Here is a 23,770-nt window from a genome sequence, read left to right as displayed (position 1 = left end):
TTGTGGAGCCTCGGGAAGATCTTGAAAAATACGTCGACTATGTATACTGTGCAAAAAAAAGAAACGCAAGATGGATTTTAGATGCATATTTTATGATACAAATAATCAACAGATGGTTATCGATTATTCAAAATTTGCACTCATTATTCTCAATACCCCAGGTTCCATATCCCAGGTTCACTGAAAGAAAAATGCATTTCTTAAAACAAATATGTGTGTAAGTTCGTTAAATAAAATATACTCTGCACAAAAAGAAACGCAACAGTAGTAAAGTCGTAAATATATGACAGTGTTGCCGAGTGTCCGAGTTTTGCCGACATCCATACAAAATTATTATCAAAGATGAACTGGTCATTTCTGCATGCATTTGGATTGATTTGTGTGGAAGAATTAGTAACTGCAGAAAGTTGTGAAAATATGGAAAAAATCTCAAGAACACCACCACGTGAGAGTCTGGCGCCGAAACGCAACAACATTACATGCACGTGCGACATCACGTTGGGTTTACATTTGTATGCCATTACAATCTTACAGAAAGTGAACAGCGAAAACATACCACGACTGACGGAAGCCCAACGCAACCACGAATCATATTCGGCCGTAGTCAGGTTTTTCCAATCACCGTTACAAGACGTTGGAACCGTTATCAATTACACGGGACCTTTCCAGATCCGGTCGCATCCAACTACTAGAGCACAGGACAGATTCATACGGCTACGTCACTTACGTGAAAGAACCACCACGACCACCTCTACAACTACGGCAATACCAGAATTGCGTAGGATATCTGGCCGGAGAGTATGGAACCGTTTACGCGATGAAGGTATTCGCGCTAGACGACCGTTTCTTTGAGTCATTTTGACGGACCTGCATCGTCGTCTGCGACGTCAGTGATGTCAGGGTCACATAGAATGGTCTCAACTGCGATGGAGATAAATTTGGTTTAGTGTCACGTTTTATGCTTCGCCGTACGGCTGAGCGACGTCGTGTTAACAGGCGTCGGTGAGAATGTTATGGACAGATTTGGCGGTGGTAGTGTGATGATGTGGGTAGCCATCTCTTTCACTGGTGGAATAGACTTGGTCCAATTTCAAGGGAATGTAATGGCACAACGTTACACGAATGATATTCTTCGGCCACACGTCTTTCCCATTATGCAACAAGCAAACATCATTTTAAAACAAGACAACGCCCGACCTCACAAGGACCTCAATAACCTTTTTATATAAAAAAGCATGATGTGTGTTGAAACTAGTATTCATCTGGTAAGTGGTTTGTATCGAACGTGTGACATTCCGGTGATTGTTTGCTGGTTTTCGATGCCATGGTTTAAAATAACTTCAGAACATGCACTCGTCAATATTCCATTGTCTCAAAATCCGGCTGCGATCTTTAAATACTTTTTTATCTTAATGTGACGCATGGCTGAATTTCCATGTTTCCTTTTTCTCATTTATTAATTTTCTTGATCATATTTTAGTACAATTCTATTCATATATGACATTTATAACCTTTCCCTATGTAGATATATGAAATGCCCTATCCCCAAGTTCCACATTGATGCTGTGTACAAATGAGGAACTCCAACATTTTACATATTGCTTCCTCAGTAAACTTTAGATGGTGTTTGCATAACTGTTTGTCCTGGACATCTGAAGAGTGACATGTAACCGTATGTCAAGTCACGTTAAGTAACAAATGCAACACGAATCAAGGAATGAAGTTTGTCACGTGGGATAGTGGTGTACAAAGTTGAACGATCAGTTGTTTTGAGATAACTGAGTTTGGTTCTCTTCTGAAATTGCAAATATTCAAACAAATCCTTTGAGAAATTCACATGATATTATTTCGGCTTGTCTCAAATGCTTTCTGTGAATATTAGAAGATCCTTCCTTGATCGTGTTGATTTAATGGTACATTTGCTGGCAATATATCTCTCTTTGTACGGAGCTTTGGAATCTAGTACAACAGTGGAATTGACATGTCTAGAGTCAATCCGAAGGTTCATAGTAATGATGGCTTTGGCATATTTCTTTCTCAGTTAACACACTGCCCGTGGATGTGGCAGTATTTGATATGTCACTTAAACCAAGGTCTTTGATCAAACAATTAATGTAGCAAAGCTTACATATACATGGTTATGCTATGTAAGGCCTTGTCAGTAGGAACAACTACACTTTCCTGTAGGGTAGCCATACTTAGGATGACAGCTGGCTGTGTCTTTGAAAACAAACATTAATGTAAGGGAGTGAGTGAGTGAGTGAGTTGGGTTTCAAAGCCGCTTTTAACAGTATTCCAGTTATATCGCGGCGTGTCAGCTTAATGTAGGAGGAAAGCCCGAAGTGATGCAGGTCTCAGACGTTTACCACTTCGGTGAAACCCACGAGCACGGGTATGGTGCTGACAAACATAAAAACAATCGGGGCGAACCGGGATTCGAACCCACAATCATAGGTTTCTAGCGTACCCAAGGGACGCAACTGTGCACAGCGAATCGCGGCGCCTTGGGCGCTTACGTATAGTGGATATGTTATCAAAGGCCTCGTCAGTGACCATTACAAACTTTAACACAAATTATTGACCCTGAATTATTCACAGCTGTAAAACAAGTTACTTAAATACAGCAAGGTAAGGCATAAGAGTTTAATGTTGTGTTATATACTTCCCATGGAGCTGATAAAACCATTTGAATACAAACTGAACATAATTAACTATCCTCTGTCGTATTTGTAACCTATTAATAATATTGTATACTGTTACCACATAAGGTTACTTTCAGACATGACAAACCTGTTTATTTTCTGTACAACATACAAGTAATGGATGAACCAGCATCTCAAATCCTTTCTCTGCTGTATAAACTGATGGCGGTGATGTGGCTTAATGGTTAAAGCGTTCGGCCGTCACGCCGAGGGCCCGGGTTCGATTCCCCACATTGGCACACTGGCGTCTCTGGTGTCTTCAGAAACGATATTGCCGGATTATAGCTAAAAGCGGCGTATAATCCAACTCACTTACCCACATGGAGAGTCCAACAGAAATGGACTTAGTGAGAAGTGAAGTGGCCATTCATAAGAATGTACCAATCTACTTCAAATACTCCGGCGACCAAGGCGGATATCAGAACACGGAGCACTTAATTGTGTGAAGTCCAAAACCGTGAGTATGTTTCAGTGTTTCGACGTACTTACAGCTACTTAAATATTGCATGCATGCTTGTTCTTCCTACATCTTCCTCGTTGTGAAGCAACAACATTTGGCAGACTAATATGTTACCCCGAATCATGAAAATAAGTTAAAAAATGACACTTCTTAGTTTTAAAATATTTGCCAATATATATACTCTTAAAAAAAAACCCCGCAAAGCCAGATTTGTGTGAGGTAGGGAAATACATTTATACGCGGAACCGTACAAGGCATTGTGCCAAAATGTTGTGGAGAGAACACTTGGTGATTGTAGTCATCTCAGTTATCGGTACATAGGAAAAGTCCAAGGTGAAGGTCAGCTACCATCAATAACGCGTATCTCCCCCGTTGGAATCGATAGTGGCCTGACATCTGCCCATGAAAGTGACGAGTATGCGAATCACATCCTGGGGAATGGTAGCCCACTCGGCCTTCAACGCAAAAGCCAACTGCTGCGACGTCTCGGGTTGTGATTGACGTTGGCGTAGCCGTCTATCCAATTCATCCCACAGGTGCTATATCGGGTTCAAATCCGGGGAGCTGTAGGGCCAGGGGAGAACATCAACGTTGTCGTTGTGTAGACAGACTCTTGTGATCCATGCTGTATGCGGTCGAGCGTTTTCCTCCTGGAATACACCGTTGCCGTTGGCTGCATTTGGGAGGACGTGTGGTAGGATAATTTCGTTGATATATCGTTGAGCCGTAAGACTGCCCTGGATATGAATCAAACCTGCCCTGCCATGATGAGAGATCCGCCCACATCATAACGCAACCCCCTCAAACCTGTCCACTTCCTGTACGCAGTTTCCGGCGTAATGTTCTCCCCGACGTCTGTAGACCCGTAATTTTCCATCCCCTCGACGGAAGAGAAATCTTGATTCGTCGCTAAACAAGAAATCTCTCCATCGCAGTTGAGGCCATAGCCTGTGTTGACGATACCAATGCAGTCGTTGTTGACGATGTTGTCGATTGACGCGTCTAACAGGACGTCTTGCTTGTAGACCTGCTGCTCTTAAACGGTTTCGTACGGTCTGGTCAGAGATTCTGCGCAGTCCGGGTAGTTAAGTGCGACATTGTGATATCATCCAGGAATAATGAATGTAATGCATCATGTTTGTAACATATTCTCATGAGTGCTTTCTGTAAGGCATTGGTATATTTATTGTGTGCGGTGTACATGTGTAAAAGGTTTTTCAGTTTCTTGTTTCTTTGTACCTGAAAAAATACTACAAATATGATCAAATTGTTCCCAAGCGACAGTTCCATTATGATAGCTGCAGTTTTGTAGTTTTGTTTTCGGCGTCGTCGGACAAAGAACATATTTGTAACGCAGATGGAAGCTTAGTACATTATCTCGGTACTGGATATTAATAATGAAGATAAATTGCACAAAATGAAGAATTGTACATAGAAGGGAAAATATCAACATTGTAATAAATAATTACCCCTTAGTAATTTAGTAAAATGGGCCTTAAATACATAGATATTTACAAATTGCGTTACAATATACATATTGTATGTAAAATGCATAATAAAGAATGAAGTTTAAACAGTATATATAAATATATAACATATTAGTTTGATCGCTATTGCATATTCATATTACTATCTTGCAACACATCCAGCCCTGATATTATATATATGGATGATGCGAAGGTCGGTGCTCAGCCAACACAGCGTGGTCACGTGGTATGAAGATCACGCGTCAGTGAGGTCACACTCGAAGTTCCAGGTAGTTGAAGTCCACTAGGAACGCTGCCCCGAAGATGAGCATCTTGTCCTGGGCTGACATCGACGACAGGTCTAGACGACATGGAAGTGTTATAAGGTTAAAAATGCATCTCAGAAACTAATGATAACAAATAGAACCATTATAGCTGCAATGAGGAGTTGCATTAGATATAGTTTGTGACAGAACTTTTAGTTTGTAAGGAATCAATAGAGAAAAGACATTTCACATTTATCACAAGTGTATTCTGGACATTTCACATTTATCATTGGATTGGTTTCTGGCTACCGTCCATGAGTTAATGAAACAAATGGGGAGTTTCAAGGCATAATTCATTTGGAGCTTCCGGACGCGTGTCACAAAATCAATAGAGAGATGAGCAATATGGCACGTAGGCTCTGGTATTTTTCCGATTACGACACACATGAGTTCATGGTCAGATCTAACTTGTAACGAATCAAATGGAGGTATTGAGACATGTGACAAGGACAGGCCAGGCTCGAACACTATGAAATGATACCCTCAACATTAGGAGAGGAGAGCGCGGTTTGCAATCGATCGAGTTGAATCCCGATCGTTCTAAGTTTCCCCCAGCTAGTGACGAGCCTGGCCAGTCTGATCCTGTCCTGTATTGATAGATGGGCTGAGAGTAAGTAAAACTATGTGAGTATAAACTGGTGTTGCGTTTCTTTATTATGCGGGTGTGAATGCTGATAGAGACAACTTGGAGTAAGTGTCATTAGACCAATCATTCCTTGACGGAGCCGAGCCGTGGTGGACAAGGCGAGGGTAATGTCATGGCTTAATTGACCACAAGGACCAGGAACGGCAATACATTTAGTAACTGTAGCAGGGTCGCACTGGACGCCCAAAGGCAGTTACGACAGAAGCAAATCTCATATATAACTGCATTAACATGTTCATTATTGTCACTTAGTTTTACGTATTTTCTCAAAAACAATTAATTATTTTTTTTAAAGCTATCTAGTGAGTGAGTGAGTTGGGTTTAACGCCGCTATGAACAGTATTCCAGTTATACAAACAAGAAACATAATCGTGGCGAAATGAGATTCAAACATATGATCATAGATTTCTGCTGTGCCCAATGGACGCAACTCTGCATTGCGATTTGAGGCGCCTTATACGACTGGGAAAGCCGTGTCCCCTTGAAGAGATGTAAGACAATGAAGTGGCGGTCGGATAAAGCAATAACAATTAAATGTTTAAATGAAAACTCAAAGGGTTGCTTGCTTACCAAGAATATTGTTCGATTTTCTGATTGACAGTTAGTGAACAGACTTCGCGGGGAGAAAAATATTCATTTTGCAAAATTATAATTTCATATCACATATTTGCCATTTTGTATAGGGATACCAAGACGAAAAACATCTTATTCGACTGCAGAACAGAACTTTATCCTTACTCGAGGTTCTGAACCGTGGCGTAAATGAAGCTTTCCCGAGCGAAATGTCTCATATAACCTTTCAGCTGTGTTCTGGATACTTCATTCTGGACAGTCTACAAGAAGACAGTCCACAAGAAGACAGTCCACAAAAAGACAGTTCACAAGAAGACAGTCCACAAGAAGACAGTCCACAAGAAGACAGTCCACAAAAAGACAGTTCACAAGAAGACAGTCCACAAGAAGACAGTCCACAAGAAGACAGTCCACAAGAAGACAGTTCACAAGAAGACAGTCCACAAGAAGACAGTCCACAAGAAGACAGTCCACAAAAAGACAGTTCAAAAGAAGACAGTCCACAAGAAGACAGTCCACAAGAAGACAGTCCACAAGAAGACAGTCCACAAAAAGACAGTTCACAAGAAGACAGTCCACAAAAAGACAGTTCACAAGAAGACAGTCCACAAGAAGACAGTCCACAAGAAGACAGTCCACAAGAAGACAGTCCACAAAAAGACAGTTCACAAGAAGACAGTCCACAAGAAGACAGCCCACAAAAAGACAGTTCACAAGAAGACAGCCCACAAGAAGAGTCCACAAGAAGACAGTCCACAAGAAGACAGTTCACAAGAAGACAGTCCACAAGAAGACAGCCCACAAGAAGACAGTTCACAAGAAGACAGTCCACAAGAAGACAGTCCACAAGAAGACAGTTCACAAAAGACAGTCCACAAGAAGACAGTTCACCGGAAGACAGTTCACAAGAAGACAGTCCACAAGAAGACAGTTCACAAAAGACAGTTCACAAGAAGACAGTTCACAAGAAGACAACCCACAAGAAGACAGTCCACAAGAAGACAGCCCACAAGAAGACAGTTCACAAGAAGACAGTCCACAAGAAGACAGTTCACAAGAAGACAGTCCACAAGAAGACAGTTTATAAGAAGACAGTCCACAAGAAGACAGTCCACAAGAAGACAGTTCACAAGAAGACAGTTCACAAGAAGACAGTTCACCGGAAGACAGTTCACAAGAAGACAGTTCACAAGAAGACAGTTCACAAAAGACAGTCCACAAAGAAGACAGTTTATAAGAAGACAGTCCACAAGAAGACAGTCCACAAGAAGACAGTTCACAAGAAGACAGTCCACAAGAAGACAGTCCACAAGAAGACAGTTCACAAGAAGACAGTCCACAAGAAGACAGTCCACAAGAAGACAGTTCACAAAAGACAGTCCACAAGAAGACAGTTCACCGGAAGACAGTTCACAAGAAGACAGTTCACAAAAGACAGTCCACAAGAAGACAGTTTATAAGAAGACAGTCCACAAGAAGACAGTCCACAAGAAGACAGTTCACAAGAAGACAGCCCACAAGAAGAGTCCACAAGAAGACAGTTCACAAGAAGACAGTTCACAAGAAGACAGTCCACAAGAAGACAGTTCACAAGAAGACAGTCCACAAGAAGACAGTTCACAAAAGACAGTTCACAAGAAGACAGTTTACAAGAAGACAGTTCACAAGAAGACAGTTCACAAGAAGACAGTCCACAAGAAGACAGTCCACAAGAAGACAGCCGACAAGAAGACAGTCCACAAGAAGACAGTTCACAAGAAGACAGTTCACAAAAGACAGTCCACAAGAAGACAGTCCACAAGAAGACAGTTCACAAGAAGACAGTCCACATGAAGACAGTCCACAAGAAGACTGTTCATAAGAAGACAGTCCAGAAGAAGACAGTCCACAAGAAGACAGTTCACAAGAAGACAGTCCACAAGAAGACAGTTCACAAGAAGACAGTTCATAAGAAGACAGTTCATAAGAAGACAGTCCAGAAGAAGACAGTCCAAAAGAAGACAGTCCACAAGAAGACAGTCCACAAGAAGACAGTCCACAAGAAGACAGTACACAAGAAGACAGTTCACAAGAAGACAGTTCACAAGAAGACAGTCCACAAGAAGACAGTTCACAAGAAGACAGTTCACAAAAGACAGTCCACAAAAAGACAGTCCACAAGAAGACAGTTCACAAGAAGACAGTCCACAAGAAGACAGTTCACAAGAAGACAGTCCAAAAGTAGACGAGAGGCTGCCAACTATAAATACACGTTTGTCCAGCTTGAAGGTTATAATTGCTGAAATAAGTATCTTGTTAAGTTGGACAATAAATAGTGGTAATATATTAGAGATAAGCTTATTTAAACATTACTTACACTCGATCTTGAAATCATTAAGGAATGCACATCTCGCTGTGCAGTTCTCGTACGTCTTAGAAATAACCGCTACCTTCTCCCCTGATCGGTCGTAAACCTGAAACACGAGTGTAAAGTCAATAACTATGAAATATAGTCGGACATGTCACTCGGTGAGATGATGGATTACGCTTTTCTAGCATGGCTCACAGGGCGATTTGAGCCAGAAAGGCCCCTCTTGTGAAGTGTTCAGCAGACGTTCGTGAAAAGGTTGTTATTAGTTGTTAGGTGCAATGTATTGTTAACCGGAAGTCTTGTGACCACTACCTCGATTTCATGTGTTAATAATGGCCAGCCGACACGTCGTCCCAATGATGTCCACGTCTAGTCTTTCGTCCAGAGGACATAGTCCCCAAAACACAACATCGTGCATCCCACGATTCACGCAAGAACTGATTGGTGATCGGGTGGTTACAATGTATGACTGGGATGACCGTATCAACGCCATTGCATCATGCTTACTGCAGCTTTAAAATACCAAATAGCTCTGTTCCATGTAGTGCACAATCAAGTGTTTGGTAATTGTGTTCGAAAAGTTTAGAATAGTGTATTTAAGAGGGCAACTCACATAAAATTTGTTATGTGAAGCACAGCGACATGACGACCACGCCCCTCTCAGCAGGAAGCCGCCCTGCCCAGACACAGAGATATCAAACTCCGGCCGCCAACACGTCCAGCTGGAAACAGACGCATGTAGATGGAAGTTGAACTTTCAAGACAAAAACCCTATATGTCCCACTCGACATGTCAATGTTAATGTCAGCATCAGCGGTCCTGATGTTATATTTATGTCAAGGGATTTTATTTTGCATCATCTGCCTGTATTTAACCAGAAATCATTGATCAGAATAACAAACTAATATTTTGAGCCTGTGAATTAGTAGTATCTTATTTATCAGAATGAAATTGCAAGTTTGCACTGCAACTTTTTCAGCATTAGCCAACATGAAGCAGTCAACATGTATGTGATGTGTTTTATACTGATTCAGTGGGTAGTACAACATGTTATGCTTTGTCCAGTGCTTACTTCTCATTGACCGTTGCCAACACGACCCCTGGCGGCCGTTCTATGAACATTTCCTGTAAGTGACAACAACACAGCCAGCTCGCGCGGCACCGCCAGGGCCTGTCCAATCGCATCACGACGCTCCCATAGTTGTCCTTAACCTCCACTCTCATTGGTCGCTGATGGAAGCAGATCCGCCATTTTGTCTCACTTGCTAAAACCAGAGACCATATAATAATATTATTATTGTAATATTATATGGTCTCTGCTAAAACAAACCAACAAACACTATTCAAAATGTTTGAAAAGACACAGTTTTAACTGTTATCTAAATTGTACTAAAGGAACTTGGAATGGGCCAATCCGCAGTCCTAGCAAGAATGTTAATTCTTGTCAAAAACAACTTTGTCTGCTAACTCAAATTCAAGGACATATATGAGCCTTATCTCAATAACGGGCGGGCCTAGTGGTTGAAGCGTTCGCTCGTCACGCCGGTCCCGGGTTCGATTTCCGACATGGGTACAATGTGTAAAGCCCATTTCTGGTGTTCCCCGCCGTGATATTCCTGGAATATTGCTAAAAGCGGCGTAAAACCATACTCACTCACTCACTATCTTTATAACAGAGAGGCAATGTCTCAAGACCCTGATTGGCTTCATAATTATATACGAGTTCCGCTTTTATTGAAAATTGACTTCAATATAAGTATTGTGTTCATAGAGGTAGGATTTTTGTTTGTTGTTTAACGCCGCACTCAGCAATATTCCAGCTATATGATGGCGGTCTGTAATTAATCGAGTCTGGACCAGAAAATCCTGTGATTAATATCATGAGCATCCATCCACGTAATTGGGATCGATGACATGCATCAACCATGTCAGCGAGCCTGACCACCCGATCCCGTTAGTCGCCTCTTGCGACAAGCATAGTCGACACTTACGACAAGCATGGGTTGCTGAAGACCTATTCTACTCTGCATCTCCACAGGTCTACACCACATACATCCTGACACTATCATCCAAGATACTCACATTCCTTTGCGAAGTAACATGCTTCGTCGTCAGCGGTACATATAGTGTAGGTGTTGTACCGCTCAAAACTTGTCTTCAGGAAGGTAGCTGTAAATATGTATCATAGTCGTCAATATAAACAGAAATGACATGAACTCGCTTGTGTAGTCAGTCAGCAGATACTGATTAACAGACGCTAACACGTTGCTATGTACTCAATTGTTATTGTGACATGGTTATGTTTCACTGACAAACCCACATAATAATTTGTGGATTTGAACCATTGAAAATGTTTATGAAAACATCAGAATAACCGCAACCAACCAAATGTCGTTGGTATTGTTACGAGTTGATTTCCAAGTTGACAAGCGAAGGTTAACCCAGGTGTCGGTACGTTTGGATTTTTAAAAAATCAGTAAATAAACATACAAGATCAATAACTAGTTAACAAATCATATGGAAACACACCAGATTGTGTTTACTATCATAACAGATCAAGGACGTGACAGCAGCAGTGTGTAATAGGCCTTATTAAGTCAGTGCTCCGTGGTTCAATCCAGGAAACAGTGTTTGAAGCAGGCATTAAGTCGATGTTTTCCTACAGGTATCCTATCCACACTATATCAGTAGATAAGACTCAAGTCAGTTCGTAGAAAATCTCGAAGCGAACTCGTCTTGCTCTAAAACAGGTACAGCCAGCCTCCTAGAAAATGGGCATAGTGTAAAGTATGGAATGGAGTTTGGATTGGAATACTGGAATGGAATTTGGAATGGCAAAAATGGCATATACTCATCTCGCGCTGAAAACAAACCCTGTGTTGTACAGACCCTTATTGGTATAATATCGTGAATTAAATCGACAGTTTGTAAAATTCCATTCCAGTATTCCAGTATTCCAATCCAAACTCCATTCCACACTTTACACTATGCCAAGAAAAAAATCCATACTTTAGACAATGCCAAGAAAATGTTACCTCGCTAAGTTTCACAATCTCATTAAGATCAGCTCAAAGTTCTCGCTACCGCTAAACAAAGATCTGAAGACATCCCATTACGGGTCATTTCAGAACGACCTTTCGCGAACTTTTACCGACCACTGAAATGACTAACAAGAAGCCGACATCAGCCAGTTAGAAAGCAGCTTTCTCGAGCTTTACGGCACCCTTTTCAACCTGGCGACTTTCATTTCAGTCTACGCTTGAAAAATATGTTGAAAATAAAAATTTGAAAACTGAACAAACGAACATTCCAGGATGTCTAATATGTGGTTGAGATTGTATGGCAGTGCTTCCCACGTGCCGTGCAACGCCTCCTCCGTTCAAATGTTTATCCCACGGAAGCGAGATGTAGACGATGATTTTGACGGAATCAGTCGTACGGGCCGTAACTGTCGTTCGGAATACCCCGTGTTAACGTTTTCAAGATTGCATGTATTAGAAAACACATTCCGACTGTCACTTTCATGATCTGGTAAGCGACTCTTTGATTGGACAGATGGAAGGTCGTTCTGACGTGACCCGTAATGGGATGTCCTCAGATCTTTGTGTAGCGATAGCGAGAACTAAGAGGTGATTTTAATGAGATTGCGAAGCTTCACGGATGAGGTTGTCGGTACCGGGAGTCAATCGATAGCGGTATAAACAAGGTCTCTAGCGCTGGGACGGAGCGTTGACTTTAAAAAATAAGGGAGTCACTTTATTTTACGAGCGCTTCAATTAGCTGACACTAACAATCCTCCGAAATAAACTTACAATGAATACTGACACTTGACCGCAGTGCATGTTTTTGGCTAGAAGTGAAGAATATTCTGGAGATATTGCTTCTGATATTCTCTATAAAAGGCCAAATATCCAATCTCATATCAGTGACACTATAAACAAGCTTCGGAAGTGCAGAGCTAAGACAAACACGATGTGTGATCGTTTTGAATTCAACGTCCACGGGGGTATCCTATGGCACCTATGGCGACGTCACACTAGAACAACCACGTCAGAGATCGGTTCTGTAGCGGCCGCCCACACGTGACAACCACACACCAACACATATGATTCAAACCATGCATCTTTCAGACAGCAGGTTCCAGACGGCAACTCTCACATCCCCTGCAATCCCTGCTACCAGGGGTGTATCTGCGAGGTCAGACAGACGACGTCCACATATCTACCGCATCCGGGCGATTCGCCCACCATTGTATATGACTGAACCGCCGGGTGTAGAAGACCGTACCTCCGGATATATACGACTGTACCTTCAGGTGTGTATAAGCTTGTACCTCCGTTGTATAAGACAGTACCTCCGGATATAAAAGACTACCCCCAGGTGTGTATAAGACTGTGACGTCGGATATGTATGTGGGTAACTCCTTGTGCATGAGCCTGTACCTTGGTAATCGCGGTTGAACCTCCGGGTGTATAAGACTGTAGTCACTGTACCTCAGGATATATATAAGACTGTACCTCGATGATCGCGGTGTGTAAGACATAAACTCAGGTAGTATTAGACACCACAAGTTGTATCCGACAGTACCTGTTTTCATGGATCCACAAAAACATTATAATGGATCTTTATACATATGTCACAGGGTGTTAGTTTTTGTGACATCTATGATAGTCTAGGCTGATACATGTCGGTCACTACTGACTATAACATACACACAGACACCTACCGTCCAACAGGTCCAGCTGCTGGTATATCCTCAACTCATCCTGTCTCTCCAGGAAGGCTATATCCCTGGGGGGTGGGTCTGGGTCCTGAGGGGACCGGGACGTGCCCGGGGGTCGGGGGTCAGTATATCGGGAAGGAGAAGGCTGTGTGAGGATAGGTCTATCCATACTCCATTGTAGCTAGGTCTTATCTCTGACCTAGTTATATAGACGCATGTCGTAAAACCTTTTATCCGTTGTCCAGTATAAATCCTCTTGTTCATGTGTACATACTTTATCACTATTCATCACTGGAAGCAGCTCTCACAAACTTATAAACCACAAGATACCGACTATCGGTAGATATGGCTGCTGGCGTTGCTGGACACAAGTGCTACATCAGAAACGAGGCTCGGAAATGTATTTGAGTTCCTCCGAGATGCAGATGACTGACTGTTGACTAAAGATTGCGACTTGATGATGTTGAGGAAGAAGGTTCATGATCAAGCATGGATTCTCTACGTGGCATCGAACATATTGAAACGGGAGAGGGGAACTGCATTTTGAATGGGTATAGTCACAATATGAAAAGCGGCCATTTGGTGGAGGTTTTACTTCATAACTCACAGTCAGCTGACTGTATAAACAAGCCTGTGTCGACAGATACCTCTCTATGTTACTGTGATGTATCCTTAATGCGTGACTAGAGTAACATTGGGACAACTGAGCGAGGTTATCCATCATGTTCTCTGTGCTGATTCTGCATGGTGATCCTTTTTATTATTTAGCGATATAAATAATGTATTTATTTGAAAATAGTAATGCAATGTTACGCTCACGTTAAAAAAACATTTCACTCGAATAACATGTCGGGAAATTGTTGCCTGAAAAACTTGACATTTTCCCTCGTGGAAATATCACCTTAGCCTGGTCACTCTGTGAGATAAACATGTAACTTGAGCACACAAAAACATAATAAACTCGTTTAATCTGCCACAAAGATTGTCTCCTGGTGGTACATTAGTGTAGCCTTGTTTATCATTTATCATATTTATGCAATAGATTTTGATTGATTTATCTGTTTGTTCATTCTGCCATTTCATTTAACAGTGGGTGATTACATAATTTTTATTTATTAACAGAATTAATACCTATTTTATTTAAAAGCGAAACAAATACCAAAACAATGAAAACTAATCTGCACCGAAACAACCTGATCGACTAAATGGAAATGTAATGTGAAGTCGGTCTCTCATTTCATTGTCGGCTTATATATTTTTTCGTTTGAAGAAATTTGATGAAGTATTGAAAACAGAAAATTGTGACAAGTATTAAAATTCGGATTTATATAACAAATCATTTCATTCACGTGATCTAAGAAGATGGAACCGTTTGTGTGAATTATATTGACTATAATCAGATAAAGATTTGTTATTGCAACATTATGATGCAATATCATACCTTACTTCGTGCTTCTCGAACCGCTGTTGTGCTTCTGGGTCTGAATAATGCCTGTCGTGAGAGACTACTAAATTGGGTGGATATCAGGCCATGTGACGTCACCTGGTTCCGACGTACAGTAGTCTACAGGCCTCGACACTGGTCAGATATTGCGACTGCGGCGATGAACAACATCAATTTATTCAATCGCTCATTGAAGTCTTTTGTTTAATATCGTTGTGATTTTTTTATTGTATGTAATTTGCAATGTTATGTTTCATGCAGAAAGTGAAGAGAAACAAAAATGTAATGTTATTAATTTGGATTTATTATATTAATTTTTGAATTTTGACCTTGTTTCAGATGAACTGTTTTTGACTCCGTTCTGAAGTTATTTGTGTGTTGGAGATGAATGTTGGTGAAAATATACATAAATGTTAGCCAAAAGAAAGTACACATCCATGTTTAACGGTGGCTAACAAAAAATAAACAAGAAATGTGTTTTGGACCTTTAGTTTGCAGTGTTTTGGCGCCTGTTTTCAGCCGAGTCACGTTTTGATAACGTTTGAAAACGTTTCTAATTCTTTGGTCTAATCCGATTTGACAAGTGTATTAACTTGCCCGACAGTTTAATTAATATATTTTACTGTAAGACGTGTTTCAACTGCATACAATTTCAACGTGTATAGTGTTTGATTACAACAGATAATCTACAAGTCAGATATGGAGGTGAGACTCAGTTGAAAGGAGGGTGAGGCATGCACATTGTGTGTATTTCTGCGGCGTATTTGCTTGCTGCAGTGATTAAAATTAGTGCTTGAAGTGACTTCTATTATGACATGACCAAACTATAAAACTCAACATTTTTTATGGATGTCACTGAACAGACACAATACATCAGATGGGTGACTGAAACTGAAGAACGAATAATATTTGGAACAATTCGGCACTCATTGTCACTCATTGTCATTTTACTAGTCATAGTACTCGGAGTAAAGCGATCCTATAAAAAATGGTACGCATCACTTTGGAGTCAGGAGAAAGTTAATGTATATGTTACAGGAGAACATATACGTATGTTTACTACTCCGACTAGGAAAGGAAAGGACATGATTTAAAGATAGATAAAAATCTGTATAAAAATTACCACATATGTTCATTTGCATTCGGATTGGAGTAGGGGCGGTCGGGTAGCCTAGTGGTTAAAGCGTTCGCTCGCCACGCCGAAGACCCGGGTTCGATTCCCGACATGGGTACAATGTGTGAAGCCGTGATATTGCTGGAATATTGCTAAAAGCGGCGTAAAACCATACTCACTCACTCACTCGGGTTGGAGTAAGGATTGTGTATATTCACTGTAACACCAGTATGTTTCGACTTTTAACAACGTTTAATAAGTAGCTAAGACACGACGTGTCCTTGAAATCCACATGGTTATGACTCATTTGGTAGGATAATCTCCAGTGAGCGATGTGTCAGGCTGAGGTCAACACAATGGACAATGTGTACACATTCCATACACACGAGGACACCAGTGGCACATTCGTCTTGGTCGCCGCAGTTCACTGTGCAGACTTCAGAGTCGTAGCAATCCTCAGACCTTTCCCCCCACCTCACGCTGACACGGCCTGATGTCACTGAAATACTGTTCAAAGCAGTGTCGAGCCTAACTCGTTCACCCACTTACAACAACACACACCAAGGATGTTTGACGGGTGTTTATTGCCGTTGTAATTATCTGTCATGAATACGTAAAGGAAATAAAGTATTCACTGTGTCAAAAAGAACATGTATAAATACAACCTCACTGCAATACCAAGTACTGCTGTTCAGAAATACAAGCTGTAAATTACTGTAAAAAAACAATACACACATACTTGTAAAAAACAATACAATACTACAACAAAATCCTGCCTGGTACCATTCCTGCGGCATCAGGTTATAGTTAGTGGATGAAAGACAGACACAGGTCTTCAGACAGCAAAGCCGGTCAAATATATGTTTCATATTAATTCAATGTTAAGAGGTATAACTGAAGGGCAGACTTCGACTTGTGAAATTGACGTAGGGTCGATCATTTTGCCGAGTTGCTACAACCCCTGGACACTGCTGCATGAGTTGGCCTGTACATGACTTGCCAGAACCGTGAATGTTGACAGGCAAAGAAGCCCAACGCTTGTGATTAGATTCCACCTGGTTGGGCCACCTTAAAATCAAATACAAGATGAGATTGACACCAGTTCCCCCAGTTCTTCTGTGGATATTAGGCAATGTCATATATAAAGTTTACCAAAATTAAAAAAGCAATCCTTTTTAGGTTTGTGGCCATCATCACGCGGGGAAGATTGCCTGAGAATTGACGGTTTACTAATTCAAAATGGTTCAAATCAATCCATATTTATCACGGGCATAAACTTGAAACCCAATTACAGTTTACTCAATAATAAAAGGTAAGGTCAAGACTGCATACAAAAATCAAAATAACTATTAACTTCAATATTTCTAGACCCATCGTTCGTTCTAAGACATAACATGTTTCACAGAGATGTTGATCCAATGTTGTTGTTTTTTATATCTACCAGATTCAACTTGTAGTTTGTGATTACAAGGGGGGGGGGGGGGGGGGGGGGGGGTTATTGCCTGGCCTCTGCGTCAATCGAACAGTGACAGTTCAAGATCCTGCGAAGATTAACAGAAGTGCAAATAAACAACGTCATAGGCCGCTTGCAGGCAGAGGAATCTCGATTAGCTGTAGCCAGGGTTTTCAATGTAGCGCCCAGCACCATCACAAGGCTATGGGGTCGGTTTCAACAGAATGGGTTAATAAGAGTAACCACCCCCGCCCAAGACCGCTACATCCGAATGCGCCACATACGTGAAAGGACGACCACAGCCTCCTCAACCGCATCCCAAATACCCGGAGTGCGCAGAATCTCCGACCAGTCCGTACGAAACCGTACGAAAGAGCAGCAGGTCCTGTTCGACGCGTCATATTGAGTCGACAACATCGTCAACAACGACTGCATTGGTGTCGTCAACACAGGGTATGGCCTCAACTGCGATGGAGAGATTTCTTGTTCAGCGACGAATCAAGATTTCTCTTCCGTCGAGGGGATGGAAGAGCACGGGTCTACAGACGTCGGGGGAACGTTACGCCGGAAACTGCGTACAGGAAGTGGACAGGTTTGAGGGGGTAGCGTTATGACGTGGGAAGCTATCTCTCATCATTGCAGGACAGGTTTGGTCCATATTCAGGGCAATCTTATGGCTCAACGATACATCAACGATATTCTCCTACCACACTTCCTCCCAATTGCAGCCAACGGCAACGGTGTATTCGAGCAGGACAACGATCGAGCGCATACAGCATGGATCACAAGAGCCTTTCTACACAACAACAACGTTGATGTTCCCCCTGGCCCTACAGATCCCCGGATTTGAACCAGACAGAATACCCGTGGGATGAATGGGATAGACGGCTACGCCGACGTCAACCACAACCCCAGCAATATTCCTGCAATATGACGGTGGTTTGTAAATAATCGAGTCTGGACAGAACAATCAGGTAACATCAAGTCATCATGAGCATCGATCCACGCAATTGGGATACGAAGATATGCATCAGCCAAGTCAGCGAGGCTGATCACCCGATCCCGTTAGTCGCCTCTTACGTTAAGCATGGGTTGCTGAATTCTAACCGGATCCTCACGGGTCCACATAATCAAAACATCAAACTAATTGGTTTGTTATTTTAAGAAAGTGAATGATTTTCCGTGTGTGGATTAGCAATGAAATCATCTGCGATCAATGCAATTAGTTTGTTGATTTATAACAGGGAATTATCTCCAAAAGAATCTATACAACCATGTTTTGTCAAAATTAAGGCAAAATGGCATTATCACCTGAGAATTGGAATGTGTGTTCTGAAACAAGCTGGCATTAGTATTATAACCAGGAAATTTTGTACTGAGAAAAACATGGCACTTTTACCAGGGTGGTATTATAACCAGGGGTGGGGCGGTACATATAATGCATTGGTGACAGTAGTGTGAGTCATATTTAGGTTGATGTTTCAAACAGTTCATGTTTAGTTTTGACAGGTAAATACTATTATTTACATATACAAGTAAATTGTACCAGTTATTTAGTAACAAAATATTGGTGTATTTTCATACTGTGTTTGAGTTGATCATTTTATTCTGGAACAAACACTTTACATCTCTATCCTCATAGTGATGCGTGACAGGGTTTAGGGGTGGGTTTACTACAGCCCATTAGAACTACAGTCCAAAATAGATACAGGGGTTATGTAACCACAACTGGCCTACCACTATCATTGATAATGGAATAATCCCTTAGAACTACAGTAATATGCAATAATCACTTGGTATGAATGTAAGAAATTAAATAGTTTAATCATTAAATAAATTAATACTTATATTTTTTTCTAGTGATGGTATTACATATTATGTGATTGTTGAGTTGTTATAGAAACCAGTTACATGTGATTATAAAGTGGCTTATTATAGAAACCAGTTACATGAGATAATCTGGAAGCTAGTATATTATAATCTCCTAAATTCAGATTATTAATTGTTTTTGTAACACTTAATCAGTTTTGATTTACACAATTACGTGCTGTAAAGACTTCAGTTCAAAGTAGTTCAGCTAGACTTCCTCTCCCCCCTGTCAGCCTGATGCAGGACACATGAATAGAAGCCATGGAAGCGACTCCCGAGGTGCCACGCAGTGAGGAGTTCAATGACTATGTTGTGGCATCATGAGTTGCCTATGGTCCCTCCCTATCGAACTACTACCTGACAACTGAACCAAGAACAACAACTAAGAAGGATTCCATTCCTGACTCAACACACCCTTGCCTTATCATCACCCGAATCTCTTGAGATTTATTGACATCGGTTCCATTGAGAAGTGTGAACGTGCCAAACTGAGCCATGAATGTTATGTTATTTAAGGATCGAAGTTGTATTTGTTGACGTTCATCAGCTGATGAAGACAGTGCCTTACGTGAACAAATGTCTTTATATTGACTGAAACATAGTGAGTGAGTGAATGAGTGTGGTTTTACGCTGCTTTTAGCAATATTCCAGCGATATCACGGCGGGGGACACCAGAAACGGGCTTCACGCATTGTACCCATGTCGGGAATAGAACCCGGGTCTTCAATGTGACGAGCGAACGCTTTAACCCCTAGGCTACCCGACCGCCCCGACAGAAACATAAATCATAACAAAACAACCCATTAAACATCAAACTGTAATTATTTAAAGCGAACTATATCAACGCGGAGAGTCGTGACGTCATCCGTTCCAAACATTCCATTTGGAGTGGCATCCCTTGGTTTGACAAACGGCAGAAAATGGCGGCTACGGCAATGTCATTCACTTGAAATAAAAGTTGCACCCAGCAAAGTTAGAGTTGGAAAGAAATCCAGACCCGGCTGAAAATGGATTGATATTAACGTACTGTGAACTTTGGGTGTGTGTTTGAGTCATACTACGGCTGCTGACGACGTGGATTACCGCTTGAGGCGGCGCGGTTGGTTTCCCCGAAGCAATACACGACAGTGTGGAGCTCAGTAAAGTCGAGCATTCTCGGTTTTTTAATATTATTTTTAGACATTGAGGAATCCCCCTAAAGAAGTTCTGTATGTCTCCGCTCAATTCACAACCCAATCACGTAACATACTAAGGTTCATCGGGAATGAACGGCAGTCAGCTTGGTAGTGTTCACCTAGGCAAGGTCACCTGCTACTGTCAATATTATATACATATATGTAAGAAGGTTAATAAAGTACATAATAAGACATAAAGTACCATTTACTTCTTATGGCAGTAACAAGCAGCCCAATCAATTAACATAAAGACAATTGACACATACCTTTTACTGTTTTAAGCTGTAGTTCTTATGGGATGTGGTTCTTATGACAGGAGGCCTCGGGTGGGTGTAGAAGTCAGTTGTTGAGAGCTAATATCTGCTCCCCACACCCAGCAGTAACTATATAGGTTATCTCGCTTATTGTGAAATTATGTATTGGTGTGTTTGTAGTGTACTTTAGGTGAGTATTTTTTTTCTGGAACATAACCCCTCACATCTCTTATCAGCTAGTGATATGTGACAGGGTGTATGCGAAGGGGTGGGGGTGGGGGGTCAGTTTTTGAGAGCTCTAGTGTTTATAGCAAAGGTTATCCGGGTCACACGGGAAAGGATTGGAAAAACTGCGAAACAACACCTGCTTCTACTTGTTAAAATTACGACTACAAATGCGCAACAAGGTCATAACTTCTGTTGCGGACAATGCCTAAACACAATATTAGATCGGTTCTGCTTAACTGGTATAGTTGCATGTTGAATCATAAAGTTTATAATCATGACACTGCATAAATGTATAGTTTTATCCCTTTAAATATCAACAATATTAAAAAATGCAAATTAAATCATTTAATTCTATAATAATCCTTTCATAATTATAACACTTATTATGAATAAATTTGTATATATCTTCACTTGCCTACCTCATTTCATGAAACTCAACGGATATCACTGAACACATATATTATATTTGCAGGTATTTGACAGACTAATATAAAACTTAATAATAATAATAATCATCAGGAGAAGAAGAAGCATGTGTGCATGAATCATTATCATACAGTGATGATACCAGGTGTTCACGAAAAGGTGAGTGTCTCCTACCCTACATGTGACATTAATCACAAACACATGCAAAGGCAAGGCAAGTATTCACCTGAGGAAAAAACCCACTTATCTACACTAAAACTTTATGAATATTCTAACCCTCATCAATCAACTTTTGAGCAAGGGTGATATGACGCTCTTGGAAATCTTCGAGTGAGTGAGTTAGGTATACGCCGCTTAAACAGTATTCCAGTTATATCGCGGCGTGTCAGCTTAATGTGGGAGGAAAGCCCGAAGTGATGCAGGTCTCAGACGTTTACCACTTCGGTGAAACCCACGAGCACGGCTAGGTGCTGACAAACCTAGAAACAATCGGGGCGAACCGGGATTCGACCCCATAATCATAGGTTTCTGGCGTGCCCAAGGGACGCAACTCTGCACAGGGAAATCGTCGAAGAAAGAGCATGTTCGATTGCATCCCAAAGAACAAAGCGTAAAGAAACCGCATCAGTAGAAAATACTTCCATGATTAAACTTATAACGGCCCAGATCTGGAGCCTCAAACTCGCCTAAAGATCAGTTCTCACAAAATCGAAGCAAATGACAATCTGCATTCACGGGTGAAAGTTTATAATGGCAACAGTTGTTCGTGAACTGCCGGCCATGCGAGTACCAGGTGACTGACACTGTACCAGGTGACTTACTCTACCCGGTGACTTACACTGTACCAGGTGACTTACACTGTACCAGGTGACTTACACTGTACCAGGTGACCTACACTGTACCAGGTGACTTACACTGTACCAGGTGACTTACATTGCACCAGGTGACTTACACTGTACCAGGTGACCTACACTGTACCAGGTGACCTACACTGTACCAGGTGACTTACATTGCACCAGGTGACTTACATTGCACCAGGTGACCTACACTGTACCAGGTGACCTACACTGTACCAGGTGACTTACACTGTACCAGGTGACCTACACTGTACCAGGTGACCTACACTGTACCAGGTGACTTACACTGTACCAGGTGACCTACACTGTACCCGGTGACTTACACTGTACCCGGTGACCTACACTGTACCAGGTGACTTACACTGTACCCGGTGACTTACACTGTACCAGGTGACTTACACTGTACCAGGTGACTTACACTGTACCAGGTGACTTACTCTGAACCAGGTGACTTACACTGTACCAGGTGACTTACACTGAACCAGGTGACTTACACTGTACCAGGTGACTTACACTGTACCGGGTGACTGACACTGTACCAGGTGACTTACTCTACCCGGTGACTTACACTGTACCAGGTGACTTACACTGTACCAGGTGACTTACACTGTACCAGGTGACTTACACTGTACCAGGTGACTTACACTGTACCAGGTGACTTACACTGTACCTCACAAGTTGTGAAAATTATTCACAAAAAATATACCAAATCCATCACGTGTGTCAGCGATATTTGTGGTCAGACTGAAGTAGCAGGATAGTGTTGTTGGTTGTATCAAAGACATATATAGTATATACGTCCGTGGTTGTATATTAGCGCAGTTACGTGGTGATAAAATTAGTCGCGTAATCAATCAAAATTGATTATGTCCAATTTTGTGTATGACTTTATTGATTTCCAATCAAATTCAAGTTATTCACATAGTCATGGAAGAAGATCACATAATTAAAGCGAAGATTTGTTTGTGTGTGGGAAACGAATAACACTTGGCTGATGTATTTGGGTATCAGGAACAGTAGTAATTGTCACGGATCTGTGCTCCAATGTTCAGGTGTGTAATTACAAAGTAGAAAGTAATGATAACAACGTGGTAATAGGTTCACAGCTTTATTAATAACAGCTAATTGTACTAATACATGACAATAAAAGATAAGATAAACCCTATCTCCGCTGACACAGATCCCCGATTAAGTACATCAGACCAACGATCCGGGGTAGAAGAGGTCTTCAGCAACCCATGCTTGCCGTAAAAGGCGACTTTGCTTGTTGTAAATTAAAGGGCGACTAACGGGATCGGGTGGTCAGGCTTGCTGACTTGGTTGATGCATGTCATCGTATCCCCAATTGCGTGGATTGATGCTCATGATGTCAATCCCTGGATTGTCTGGTCCATACTCGACAGAACATCGGTCCAGGGAGAGGCAATGGTGTCACAGCAGCTCGGTACATTGATCTTGAGACCACACGCCATACCTCATTTGGCACGTCGCCGCAGCCACGAGTTTCAGCATGATAACGCCCGTGTTCACACTGCGAGAGCAACGAGAGACTTCCTCCGACAGAATGGCATCAGAACCATGTAGTGGCATGCCCTCAGTCCCGATTTAAATCCCATTGAGCACCTGTGGGGCGAGATTCAAAGATGGCTGAATGAAATCCGACCAAGGCCGACAACTGCAGCCGAACTGCGTCCGGCGTTCCTC

At 41.7% G+C, this 23,770-nt stretch overlaps 1 protein-coding gene across 1 annotated transcript; it reads right to left on the bottom strand.

The window, feature by feature from the left end:
• Window positions 1-4,120: 4,120 nt before the first annotated feature.
• LOC124111112 (phospholipid scramblase 4-like) lies at window positions 4,121-13,783 on the bottom strand. The gene is made up of 6 exons (XM_046470708.2): window positions 13,250-13,783; window positions 10,606-10,692; window positions 9,596-9,788; window positions 9,137-9,245; window positions 8,530-8,626; window positions 4,121-4,989 (listed from the first exon to the last, which is right to left on the bottom strand). Exons 1-6 carry the CDS (start codon window positions 13,413-13,415, stop codon window positions 4,901-4,903), a joined length of 741 nt encoding a protein of 246 aa, XP_046326664.2. The 5' UTR covers window positions 13,416-13,783; the 3' UTR covers window positions 4,121-4,900.
• Window positions 13,784-23,770: the final 9,987 nt, after the last annotated feature.

The sequence above is a fragment of the Haliotis rufescens genome, unplaced genomic scaffold (assembly GCF_023055435.1).
Source record: "Haliotis rufescens isolate VD_foot unplaced genomic scaffold, xgHalRufe1.0.p SCAF_2, whole genome shotgun sequence".
Classification (NCBI taxonomy): Eukaryota; Metazoa; Mollusca; class Gastropoda; order Lepetellida; family Haliotidae; genus Haliotis; species Haliotis rufescens.
The sequence above is the reverse complement of the archived record's forward strand: the minus strand, read 5'-3'. Positions and strand labels throughout refer to the sequence as shown.

Coding starts and splice junctions, on each gene's coding strand:
- LOC124111112 (XM_046470708.2), bottom strand. CDS start 13,415: ATGGATAGACCTATCCTCACACAGCCTTCTCCTTCCCGATATACTGAC. Junction 10,693..13,249: donor GCAGCTGGACCTGTTGGACG/GTAGGTGTCTGT, acceptor ACATATTTACAG/CTACCTTCCTGAAGACAAGT. Junction 4,990..8,529: donor TAATGATTTCAAGATCGAGT/GTAAGTAATGTT, acceptor CATGTCGTCTAG/ACCTGTCGTCGATGTCAGCC.